General features: G+C 41.8%; 1 protein-coding gene across 1 annotated transcript; it reads right to left on the bottom strand.

Annotated features, from left to right (window-relative positions):
* Positions 1 to 3,500: 3,500 nt before the first annotated feature.
* tmem128 (transmembrane protein 128) lies at positions 3,501 to 12,633 on the bottom strand. Its single transcript, XM_072495979.1, has 5 exons — positions 12,506 to 12,633; positions 10,525 to 10,666; positions 8,837 to 8,998; positions 5,967 to 6,076; positions 3,501 to 4,610 (listed from the first exon to the last, which is right to left on the bottom strand). Exons 1-4 carry the CDS (start codon positions 12,603 to 12,605, stop codon positions 5,977 to 5,979), a joined length of 504 nt encoding a protein of 167 aa, XP_072352080.1. The 5' UTR covers positions 12,606 to 12,633; the 3' UTR covers positions 3,501 to 4,610; positions 5,967 to 5,976.
* Between the last annotated feature and the right edge of the window lie 966 nt (positions 12,634 to 13,599).

Below are 13,599 nucleotides of genomic sequence, written 5' to 3'. Positions count from 1 at the left end.
CTTTCCAGCTTTGATAAAGAGTCATCCAGACTAGAAACATTAGCTCCCCTTTCTCCCCACAAATGCTGTCAGACCTGCTGAGATTGTCCAGTACTTTGTGTTTTGGTTCTGCATCCCCATTTCTGCCTCACGTGCAGACACACTCTGCTGTCCTTGTGCATGGACCAAATCTGAAGTACCTAGCCAAAGAGGTCTGACTGCCTCCTGGAATAAAGTGGCCAGGTAACTTTCTTCCTCCCTGATGCATCATGATGTCTGAGGCTCAGACTCCAGCTCATCAACTTGGAGCCGAAGTTCCAGGTGCTGCAGTTACTGCAGATGTGGTTGCTATGGATCCAGCAGCACCCACATGCAAAAGCTGCAACACATCACCTGCCCTGCCATGTTTATGCACAGTGGCTTCACGGCGCCACGGACCCAGGTTCGATCCCAGCTTGGGTCATTCGCTGTCTATGCGGAGTCTGCACATTCTCCTGCGTGGGTTTCCTCCGAGTGCTCCAGTTTCCTCCCACAAGTCCCGAAAGACGTGCTTGTTAGGTTAATTGGACATTCTGAATTCTCCCTCAGTGTGCCCAAACAGGCGTCATAGTGTGGTGACGAGGGGGACACCATGATGTGAAGATGCCGGCGTTGGACTGGGGTGAGCTTTCGGAGCGTAGCTTCTTAAAAAAAACCTGTTGTTGGGACTTTAACCTGCTGTTGTAAGACTTGTGACTAGGGGATGTTCACAGTAACTTCATTGCATTGTTAATGTAAGCCTACTTGTGACACTAATTAAGATTATTATTTTAAGATTAATGCATAACTATCCTAAGTTCCCCAATGACACTTATTTCTGTGCAGATTCTGTTGGTGAAGACAGTAAAGTGCCGGCTGTGGAATGGATTCCGTCTTTAACAGTTCACATGCGGTTGCCAGCAGTTTGTCAGTTTTACCTTAATAATGTAAGCACAACAAATTTGTTGTTTAATACAAAATCTGGTTCAATATTTAAGCCTTCACAATTTAGGCGTGCTGTTTATGCCTTTCTATATTAATGTTTATACATTACAATGACTAAGGACTCCAGGGGGATTTTCTGCCCCCCCCCCCCCCCCCCCTCTCAGCGGAAAGGAGTGCTGGAGAATCGTAGGGCAGTCTCAAAGTGGCTCCCATGCTGGCAACATCTCCCTGCTTGATTGCCCAGGCAGTGACATAATGGCGTTTCCATTATAACACAGTAACACATCCTTGGCTGACAGCCTGCCCGCTGTATCATCCCCCCACATAGAAATTTCCCCAGGTTATAGGGAACTGGCAAACAGAATCCACCGGGGACACACCACCCCCAGGGGATAGAGGGTTATGCCCAGTACTCTGACCACCATGGAGCACTGCCTGGGGGGAGGTATAGGATGGAGGTCCCTGGGGGTGGAAGGGCATGCCATGTCCTGGGGGGGGGGGGGAATCCTATTTTTTAATTTTATTTGATCAAGACACCCTTTGAAAATGTCACCTGGATCTGTCAGGAACCGAAGTTGCACGCAGCGGGCTCTGTGGGTCGGCCTTTCATTGTTTTCACCCCCAGTGATTACAAATACATGATGTGGAGATGCCGGTGTTGGACTGTAGCGGGCACAGTAAAATGTCTTACACCAGGTTAAAGTCCAATAGGTTTATTTGGAATCACTAGCTTTCGAAGCACAGCTCCTTCATCAGGTGAGTCTAAAATACAGCGCAATAAATCCGGCAAGGCCGCTGGCGGGCTTCCTCTGTGTTTCCCACCCAGAGTATGCTCAAGTGTATACTAAATTCCCAGGTGTTCGTGCAATATTTTAAAATCAATGTTTACGTGCATTGCTTTCTATCAATGTATTGTAGCCACCTAAAATGGCTGATTCCCTATTAATTTGGCCAAAACCCGATTTAAAATGGCTAACCGAAAATGCTGATGGGAAAAGCAGCCAACAGGACACAAACGGACAGCTGCAGACAGAATAGCGTATTCGGCTCTGGGGAAGTCGGCCCAGATCGAGACTCAAGACTATTAGCAGCACATCAACCCAGACATCTGCAGTTTAATCGGCTATCCCCGGGAACAATTGCAACATATTAGCAATTGAATGCCGGGCCAGACCTGTCGGCGCCTGCAGTGGCCGAAACAAAGACAGGTGAACGACCACCCCCCGATCGAGGAATCGCCCCATTATTGGAGCATATCGAACCCAGTGATTGGGAACAAGTCCAATCACTTGGGACTCAGGGTCAAGGGCCGCCCTGAGAGGCGGGAAGCCCGTGGGCCCTATAAAGTGAGGGGCCAAGTTCAGATCTCTCTCTCTCCCTTCTTCTCCTGCTCGCGACCTTTGCAAGAACATCGACCAGAAACTGTAAGTTTGACTCCAGCGATCGCTACCTGATAAAGACTCCTAGCCATCGACCCGTATCAGCCTTTTTAATCCCGCGGGCCAGATCCGATTTGATAAGCCATTCGTTTCCCTGACCTGGTGGGCCCTTCCTAAAGTTAAGTATTGGCCAGTAGTGGTAGGTTTCGATATAGATAGTAAGATTATTGTGTAAGCATTAATTGTTGTATATAATAAATGACCGTTGATTTCAATCTAAGCGGTGTGCTGACTTATTAATCATAACTCGAGCTTGAACCACGTGGCGGTATCAGAAAGATACCTGGCGACTCGTGAGCAAAGGTGACATAATCAGAGGTAATAAAACTAAGGCTAAAAAGAGCAACAGCATACATTTTAAACTGATTTTCTTCAATTTCTCTACCATTAATTTTTTGTACGAAGTCTTACAACACCAGGTTAAAGTCCAACAGGTTTGTTTCGATGTCACTAGCTTTCGGAGCGCTGCTCCTTCCTCAGGCGAATTTTTTGGACAATTTTCCCTAGCATCAATACGCGAAAGCCTTGCTGCTTACACATAGTTAATCGCATGCCAAGAAAGATCAGTTAACCTGAAAACTGAAGCACATCTGAGTAACATAAACACTGCAACCATTCTTCTGAAAATCAAATACTTTAGAACTTGATAACCTGAACACCAGGTATGACTTCATTCAACAATATAAATTAAATTATGGTACACAGTTGTCTGAGCAGTAAATAAAGCTTATTATTTTCTGGTGCTTCGATGTGATCAGCCACCCAAAAAGTCAGAATACCTGTTCCTAGGAATTAAATAATCTTGCATATATATTAACAAACTGTCCATTGTAAACTTTCTATTACAGAATATCCTGGTCATAAGCGACTGCCAGCACAAGAAGTCTATTTATCAATAGTGTTGGAACACGATACCTAAGAAAAAACACATATTTCATAATCAGGGGTTGCAACCAAGTTGCTTATGCAGAGAATACTGCAAGCACAAGAGTTCTGGATACACTGTGGATAAGCACTGGCATTGCACTAAGAACATCTATGAATAAATAGGCCCCGTCTCCTCTTGTGGAGCAACAATTCACACCAGATTCATGATTTCGCAAAGCACATTTACAACAATTTGATTCATCAGTCGATTTATTTTTCAGATTTTGTGAATCATACAAAAACAAAATGACCAGTCGCACATTGTAGTTCTGTAGGCAGCTCAGTGATGCAAACATTGTGTTTTTTTGTGGCACATTTTTATTCAAATATGAATAGACTGGCAACATACACATTTTAAACAAGAACCAAAGTACATAATTCATTTAGTTTTTACACAAATGGCCCAGTAGTTTAAATATATTATAGAAATTCTGTATAAATTTAATGTCATATTACAACTTGATAACAAAAGTGCTTATCAAATTTATGCATGTTGTATGCTTAAGAATCTGCATACCCATTCCATGGAGTTAGGCCAGAAGAAACATCAATCTATTTAACCAATAAAGCACATTCAAATTCTTTTCCCCCAGTTAGATACAAACACTCCCTACACATAAAATAAAATTCAAACATTTGATTGCTGGAATATTTTGTTTTGTATATCTTGCTGCATCACTTCTGGCAGAAAAAACAAGCAAACTGCTTATCATTCAAGAAGTCTGTGGGTGATAAGCAAGGGTTGTCATCTTCTAAGTCGGTGATGCACTTCTAAAGGGACAACTTTTAAATTTAAAATTCGTATAAAGGCTGCAGTCATGGTATAACTGCTAGTTTAGGATACTTGCAGAGGACTGGAATCAGGTTACCTTTCTGCAGGTTTTCGATTGCTACCACATGAAGAAACCGGAGAACAAATGAGAAGAATCTGAATCCAGTCAAGGAATGGGGCAATTTCCCTTGTTTGTGTATCAGGGAGCCTCATTCGCTGGCAACAAATCACCTAAAACAATTTGCACTCACTCTGATTTCAGGCAGTCCTAATGTTGTCTTTGCAGGTCATTTTCATATTTGTTCATGATATTTCAAATGGACTTCATTGAATTCTTTAATTACATGGACTTATTCACAGAAGATCACACAATTGTAATTTTCTCCATCTTGTATAAAGCAATTTTTTTACAGATCATGGATAAATTATGCTTTTTTTTAAACAATGAAATTCATGTTTTCAGTTACTTGTAACAACTGCAGACTGATGAAAGAGAAGTTCTATATTTACAGGATACATCAAGCTGAGCTCTGAAATGAGAAAAATGAAGAATTCCTTAAGAAAATAATCGACTTACAACTAACAAATTCACTGGCACAACTAGACAATGCTCAACTATATTATAATTAAGTTAATTTTGTCAATTTCCTTCTAAAATGAGGCAATATTAAAGAGTTGATTGGATGCAGACTAATTGTGGGAAAAAGTAATAAATGTGGTGTACATATAATCACAACCATGGCTGCCAGATCCTCAAGAGCTGTGCCATTGACTGGCAAAATATCTGATTTTCATGATCAATTCTTCACACTTCCAATTCCAATGCCTGATCAGAAAGGTAGTGATTAAAAGCCAGGGGAGAAAGAGACGTGCGGACTCTTCTTGAGCATCTCTCAGCAGCTGATCATATAAAAACGATGAGAGCAGCTAGTCTGCCTGTCTGCTCTTTATGCTAGGTTGCAATAACTGACCAAGGAGATCGACATAATTAAAGTAGAATTGGGGAGGAAAACTGAGGCCAATGCGCCTTTTTACCTTAATTAATTGAAAATTAAGTCGAAAACATGAAATTCAGCACTTTTTTCCTTGTATTTCATTTGATTGCGAAGTGAATGGCAGCAGCAATGTACTTTTGCTCTGCTCACTTCATGATACCAAAAGCTTTAGTTTCAGTTTTTTTTGATACAAATTAAATATTTGCACATTTTGTCTTACTTTATGCTACCCGCAGGCACAAACTTCTAAAATTATGAGAGCTATAAAGTCACTAATGTTAGAAGAACTTATGGACACTCAATTTACTTTTGGGTCAGGATCAGAAATTTGACAAAGATTTCAGCAAAATACTCAAAAGAAATCAATGGAGCTTAAGAAAACTTAATTTTCCACTGGTGTTCGTTTACAAATTCTTTGTTTATATTGTAAAATTCTATTTTTTTACAGATCCAAACTAACAAATCCTTTCCTTTTAAACTCTTTCATTTTCTTCTCCTCTCCTGTCTTGCCACTCATCTTTGATAGGGTACACAGTGGTTCTGTGAGTGCCCTGGAGTAGCCATTCACCTTGTGGCCCTGGTCAGTAAGCACAATTCAAGCTCTTCAAATATGGAGGCTTTCACAACTGAACCCAATCTTCCCTTCAAGCATTCACCTGCACACTTTCCAGCAGTGATTACGGAAAGCAATCGAGAGAAAGAAGCCTGGATGAATTCACTCTACTAACACCAATGCCAGGAGTGTGGAGAACTGTAGCACCCCAACTGAGATCAATTAACAACCACTTGTCGATGTTGTTGATCACCACCAACTGCAATGCTTCCCAGAACACAAGAGAATTATAAAATCCATTTTGTCAAAAACAGTTGGAACTGTTATTAGAAACTTACCTGCAGAACATCATCCCAGCAATGATACAAACATTACGACACCCATAAATTGAGTGAAAAGGATAAAAGGAGTAAAGAAAGACCACACAGGCCACAGTGCAATGTTAAAGCTGTAAAAAGAAAAATCAAATTCAGTATATTGTTACAGATATATTGAGTGCTTCTGCATTTCAAGTGTGATAACACACAGTCTAGCTTCACTCCTTGAGGTATCTGAACTCTATACGTACGGTTTGGTACACGCTGACATTAATTGCATTGTGAAAATAAGAACTGAGTCAAGTTCAATAACAGGTGCTATATCTATATTACAATCTATGTATTTCTGGACTGGAGATAACTTCTATATATATCACTGAAATTTGTAAAGTGTTAACTAGAAAAGTTGCTACACACTGAGGGGCTTGATTAATGTTTGGTCACCTTATGGTATCTTTAGAATTTTCTGTTACCAATATAGCCCAATAGTTGATTTATGTAATTACTGCATATACATAAACAGAAAATAGATTGGAATTTGAATTATTGAGTGACAATACCATTCAAACCATGCCATTTAGTTCCAAATGACATGATGGAGAAGAAGTGCAGCAAGCTTTTTTAATTAACTCATGGGTGCAGTCATTGCTGGCTAGGCTAGCATTTATTGCCTATCCCTAACTTACTTTGAGAACTCCATAAATTTCAACTATGTGGATGGGGTTACAATTGTGATCCATTCCAAGGTCCATCACAAAATACATTTATTAAATAAATTGAAAAATAATTTTATACAAACGTTTGAACTCTTTTCACTTCACACTTGACTAAGAGCACACTGTCAATGATTGAAACTTTGAACAAAGAGTTCTTTCTAAGGAAGTCAGAATGTGAATGCTTGGGCTCCAAAGTAGAAGACTGACAAACATTTTGACCATTGCCAGTTAATAAAATCAATGAATTAAAATTAAAACAGCAGAAAAATACTTGTTTTAGTTTTATTTAAATTGCAGAATTTGAATTAGATTCAAGTTTTTTTGAGCAAACAAATGAATTAATAGAATTGCTGTATTATTGTTCGAGTATCCTAGAACACTTCTCTTTAAGAAGTCAAAGATACAAAAACCAAGATAAAAGATTCACTTGTTTTTTGCAGATTTTTTCCAACATTGCATAGACTGCGGGTTGGAAGTTAGCTCAGTGGGCTAGACAGCTAGTTTGTGATGCAGAACAAGGCCAGCAGCGTGGGTTCAATTCCCGTACCAGCTGAGAATTCGGAATTCTCCCTCCGTGTACACGAACAGGCGCTGGAATGTGGCAACTAGGGGCTTTTCACAGTAACTTCATTGCAGTGTTAATGTAAGCTTACTTGTGACAATAAAAATATTTACTTATTTATTAGGCTTACTGTTAAACGTACTCATCTTTCCTTTTCCCGCCCCACTTTTATTACTGAAGTAAACAGAATAAAATCATGAAAGATAAAAGTTACGCAATAAAATACTAAACCTGATTAGTAAATTATTCAGGACATACTACAAGTTAAAAAGATTCTTAATTATGCAAACTATTACTTCTAGCTTAAAAGTTAGGCTCTTACGCCATAAGCAAGTTATGTTTTTGACAGTGGATATTCTACTTTAAAAACTGGGGAATTATATTTCCTTTCTCATTTTACAGACTGCCTCGAAGAACAATAAAAAGGTAGCAGTGACCCCCTGAGGCAAAGGTAAATATGGATTGAATAGCAAAAACTGTATTAAATTCTTAATCAGAAAAGATCAATTGCCACCGTCTAGTTTGAAGATTCTACATGTTCACTCTACAATCACAAAATTAAAGCTTTCTGCATTGCAATCAGTTTAAAGCAGTTGTGCATAATTTATATTTTAAAGTAAAAAATGAACACCAAATTATTTTGTAGCACACATTCCACAACCAACACATTTATTTCCAAGTGCATTCATGATTGTGTAAGCTGGCAAATGTGCACAGCAAGATCCCACCCCACAAATGGCAAATGGGACAAATAGTCTATTTATTTTAGTGTCAATGCTGGCGTGGCAGCTGTTGTAATATATGGAATAGCAGCACGCCATCACTAGATGTGATCCAGCCTCAGTTTCACTTGGTCCCTGAGCAGAACACAAGCACGCAAAGGTCAGCTGCTGATATCTTCAACTTTCAACCCATGAATATATGTTTTCATGTGCCTAGTTGAAATTAATGAAACCACATGAGTTTACCCAATCTCTTTTTAATAATTGGGCCTTTGTATCATTCCAGAAAAATGATAGGGGTGGGGAATATTCAGCAGGGCGATTGAACAACTCGCTGTTCTTCATCAAATACTGCCGTGCAGTCTTATACTTCTACCTGCAGAAGTCTCCCTTTAAAACATTGCATTTGAACAACATCAACAATGCAGTATTCCTTGCTGTTTGGTCTTCTGATATTATGTATATATGTAAAATGCCTTTAATAATTTTTTTTAAAAATGCAGTACTCCCTCAGTGATGCACTGAAGTTGTTGCCTGGAACACGTCAGTTCTGCAGTGGAGCTTCACTCCGACTTGAAGGCAAGTGTCCCCTTGCCCCCAAGTTAAGCTAACACACGAAGATAAAGAATGTGAAGCAAATAGTATAAATTAGGTTATCATCTTATTTGCCGTTAATCAACAGTAATTCCTCCAATTATCCCACTAACTAAGATTTAACCACCAAAACCCTTTGCACTATTTCCCAATATAGACTAGAACAGCAAGTTTTAAGATTTGCATTTCGTGCCAGGACATCACAACAGCTCAATTTAGTTACACACTTTATTTCAGACAGAACCCCAAGTTAAAAATCAGCAGACTGGTTTTAGGGCATTGACCATAAAAACCTACCACACTGCTGCAGCAATGAAAGAAGCTGTGGCTGAAGGAACAAGGGTAGGATTATATTGCTCATATTCTCCAATTTCTCTGTACCATTCCAGGTAGAAGATGCAGTAGAAGGCAATCAGCAGGCTAATAATCAGCAGTGAGGTGCCTAAAAGGAACCAGCGACTGTTTTAGAGAGAGAGAAAAGGATTACTGACAAGAAACAGACATGAGTAGCAGAAATGTAGTTTATGTACTAAGAACAAAGAAAAGTACAGCACAGGAACATGCCCTTCGGCCCTCCAAGCCTGTGCCGACCATGCTGCCCGTCTAAACTAAAATCTTCTACACTTCCGGGATCCGTATCCCTCTATTCCCATCATATTCGTGTATTTGTCAAGATGCTCCTTAAATGTCACTATCGTCCCTGCTTCCACCAACTCCTCCGGCAGCGTGTTCCAGGCATCCACTACCCTGTGTAAAAAAACTTGCCTCTAAATAGGGCGAGGAGGGGCCTAGATAGGGTCCTCTATCAGATGGTGATAGACTCAATGGGCCGAATGGGATTCTATGACTTCAACTGGTACTATTTAATAACTAAAATATTAGTGATGGTGCAAAAATCACAAATGTTTTCTCTGAAGATTTATTTGGCTGTCCTTTTTCAGTAACTGAAACGACCAAATTTAAACCAAAAGAAATTACATTGTACAGTAACAATTACATTTCCATTAAATTCACGTTTCTTTCTTTAATTCCTGGACTTCAATTGAATATTGTTACCCACAACAGAGTTTTCAATGTGCACTCTGAGCATGTGCAGTTTGTCCAATTTTTAGACTACAATTTTTGCATTCAACAGAGTTGAAAGATTTGAGAGTTTACATTTTTCCAAAGGGATGTGAAAACCATTAGCATTTCTATTTCACAAGTGATAAACTTATATCGAGACATGGCAATTGTGAAGCACAGATAGGCGGTGGAGGCCTGATGGTTGTGGAATTGACCCACAGAAGTGTGGGTCTCCATTTTCACATGCGTATTATAGCCTGTTCAACTGGATATTGCCAGATTGTAGCAACATTTAATGCTCTTCACATTGCCTCTCGCAGTAGACTTCAAGAACACCCTCCACAATGCTGTTGGGCAAAAAAGCAAAACTGTCCTAATATCCTGTGGTGATATGCAGCACTGTAAATACACAAGGGGTTAATGTAAATACATTAGAACTAAATAAACACTAGAGGGAGCACCAGAGACATCATGACACACAGAGATTCAACCAATAGGTCAGTAAGATAGGACACGACCAATGGGCATTCAAGACACACCCAGAGGTGTCACTACCACAAGGGGGCTACCCATATAAAAGGAAAGGACACCCATGCTCTTTCTCTTTTCCACAGGCGACACTCAGAGAGATAGGGACAGATCAGGAAAGCATCACACCCACCGCATGGGTTAGAGCAGACTGGTTAGTTGAGCTACTATAGTTAGATTAGCAAGAGAGTCGAACTCAAGTAGGAGAATTGCTAACTGTTCAATAAATGTGTTAAAGCTATCTCCAAGTCTGAACCTTCCTTTGTCAGAGTGCACATCAAGGAAGCAGCTTATGCTACGTGAAGAAGCAGAACACGACATATCCCACATTTTGAAACTTCAAACTACACCAATAAGAGATACCAAAAGTAAAACATATTCAGATTATTTACCCTTCTATTCGGTAATCTGTTTTAATTGTGGAAAAAAATTCAACATAATACGTCACAGCGACTGAAGATAAAATCCAGAATACAGAGTGCATATTAAATCGAGGAAGTGGTTTTTCCTTTTTCTTCTCTTCATCTTCCAAATCTGCTTATAAACAAAATATATTGTTAAAACTGCTCAATACTGATAGATCAGCAATTACTTTCATATTGTACAGAAGATATGTGAGCAGCTTGTAAGACAGCAAAGACTGATGAAGTACATACAAGCCATACAAGGAGCAGAAGTGGCCCCTCAAGCCTACTCCGCCATTTAATAAGATCATGGCTGATGTGATAAGTTGCCGTAAATCTGCATCCCACCTAATGACTTACCACCCCCTTGCTTACCAAGAATCTATCCACCTCTGCCTTAAAAATATTCAAAGACTGCCTCCACCACCTTTCCAGGAAGGGAGTACCAAACACTCAACAACCCTCAGAGAAAATGTTTTGTTTAAACTATGTTTTAAATGGGCAACCCCTTATTTTCAACAGTGGCCCTGCCTAATGCAGTTTCCTTGCATCTGGAGAGTCCTTTTGACTGCCTAATGGAATGAGTGCAAATCGTATAAAAAATGAAATACAAACTTAGCCATTAATCTTTGTTTTGCTCTTTGTCCCCATTCTAAAAAATGTTACGTGATATGAAATGTGAACGAACACCAGTCTTTCCTCCAAATGGATGTTGGAATCTTACCACAATTATTGCTTTCACCCACAATGACACAAATCCAACTTCACAAGATCTGCTCATTTGTTAGTTGTGAATCAATCAAACATGTTTGCTGTGCAATAGAGAGAATAAAAGGTCCACTCTCCTGCCAAAACCAGCCACTACACCAAGAACATCCTGGTAAGCAAAGACGACCCTAGTTTTTTTCCCACTCCATCACCAAAACACCTCTTCCCTGCTTCCTCCACCCACAACTCAAACATTTGCAAAGAACGTGTGGTCACTAAGATGGAAACTATCCTTCCAGCTGGCTCGCTCCTTTCCCAGCTAGCCAATCCTCTCTCAAGCTCTTCCCTGCTTTCCCTGAACCGGTGCCTTCCCTCGTCAGTCTTCCCATCTCAGTGCAACTTTCTTCACTGGGTTTCGCACTTAATGATCCAAACCGTGGCGAGGCCATTGCCAGAAATAGTTTCACTTGCATCTTTCATACTGGCACTTCTGGAATCTTTCAAGGATCTGTATCTGACCCACAATCCTCCCATACCCACATGCAGTCCCCAAATGACATCAAGAGGCAAAGGATTGGCTTCCAGATGTGTGCTGGTGACACACAGAACTACCACACCAATCCAACTAGGGGTGCCAACTGTGAGTAAATGTATCCTGGAGGTTTCATCATATGATTTAAGCCATGTTCCAGTCATTACTTAGTCAAAACATCCATCCATGTGACACACTACCGTCCGATCCCAATTGAAAAGTAAAACGACTCATTGCCCAATTGGATGATGCTTGACTGTACCAAACAGCCTCTCATCCACCTTTTTAAATAATTCAATATCTGTTCAAAGAACATTTGAAACCATCTTTCTTAATGTTCCAATGATTTTCCTCCAGGGCTGCACCCAGCAGCATCCAGCGGAGATTGATTTCAATTCTTGCCCAAAATCCTGGAGGATTGGCAAGCCTACTCCAACAGGATGGCGAGGGAAGGGGTGGATGGAACAAGGATGAGGGTAGAGATGGGGAGGGTAGGGGGCAGTGAGATGGTGGTAGAGAGATGGGTAGGGTAGGGGCAGTGAGATGGGATAGAGAGGGGGAGGGTACAGTGGGCAAAGGTGGGGGAGGGGGTAGAGAAAGCGGGGGGTCGAGAGGGGAAGGATAGGGGTCGTGGGTGGGGCTGTAGAGTGGGAGGGGGTGGTCCCAGTTCGAGCTCCACCCATTTCCCGATGCATGGGCTGCAGTAAAAATGTCGCCATTTCCTCTCACCTTCCGGCCCGGGCCGCACATACTCCCCAGTGACCCTGGTTGGTCCCTCCGCTCGGAACTGACTCCGGAAGCGGAGCAGCGACTCCGGGTCCGCCGCCATCTTGCTGCGGGGACAATAACGTCATGACGTAAACACGCGCCGACATCCCGGGAGGTGGGGCCGAAAAGAGCATCACAACCCAGTCTTCCTCGGGTAGAAAGTCAACCCAGCCCACCCCGATAGAAACTCAATGCAACCCAGTCTACCCCGATAGAAACTCAATGGAACCCAGTCTACCCCGGGAAGAAACTCCGTGCAGCCCAGTCCACCCCGATAGAAACTCAATGCAACCCAGTCTACCCCGGGAAGAAACTCCGTGCAGCCCAGCCCACCCCGATAGAAACTCAATGCAACCCAGTCTACCCCGATAGAAACTCAATGGAACCCAGTCTACCCCGGGAAGAAACTCCGTGCAGCCCAGTCCACCCCGATAGAAACTCAATGCAACCCAGTCTACCCCGATAGAAACTCAATGGAACCCAGCCCACCCCGATAGAAACTCAATGGAACCCAGTCTACCCCGGGAAGAAACTCCGTGCAGCCCAGTCCACCCCGATAGAAACTCAATGCAACCCAGTCTACCCCGATAGAAACTCAATGGAACCCAGTCTACCCCGATAGAAACTCAATGGAACCCAGTCTACCCCGGGAAGAAACTCCGTGCAGCCCAGTCCACCCCGATAGAAACTCAATGCAACCCAGTCTACCCCGATAGAAACTCAATGGAACCCAGCCCACCCCGATAGAAACTCAATGGAACCCAGTCTACCCCGGGAAGAAACTCCGTGCAGCCCAGTCCACCCCGATAGAAACTCAATGCAACCCAGTCTACCCCGATAGAAACTCAATGGAACCCAGTCTACCCCGATAGAAACTCAATGGAACCCAGCCCACCCCGATAGAAACTCAATGGAACCCAGTCTACCCCGGGAAGAAACTCCGTGCAGCCCAGTCCACCCCGATAGAAACTCAATGCAACCCAGTCTACCCCGGGAAGAAACTCCGTGCAGCCCAGCCCACTCCGATAGAAACTCAATGCAACCCACCCCACCCC

Source organism: Scyliorhinus torazame, chromosome 3 (assembly GCF_047496885.1).
Source record: "Scyliorhinus torazame isolate Kashiwa2021f chromosome 3, sScyTor2.1, whole genome shotgun sequence".
Lineage (NCBI taxonomy): Eukaryota > Metazoa > Chordata > Chondrichthyes > Carcharhiniformes > Scyliorhinidae > Scyliorhinus > Scyliorhinus torazame.
This window is presented reverse-complemented; position numbering and strand designations above follow the sequence as displayed.

Bases quoted from the DNA above. Each gene is read 5' to 3' on its own strand.
- tmem128 (XM_072495979.1), bottom strand. From the start codon at position 12,605: ATGGCGGCGGACCCGGAGTCGCTGCTCCGCTTCCGGAGTCAGTTCCGA. The intron at 8,999-10,524 runs GTAAATAATCTG...TCTCTAAAACAG, and splicing joins ACAGATTACCGAATAGAAGG to TCGCTGGTTCCTTTTAGGCA. The intron at 6,077-8,836 runs GTAGGTTTTTAT...TTCTTTTTACAG, and splicing joins TTCATTGCTGCAGCAGTGTG to CTTTAACATTGCACTGTGGC.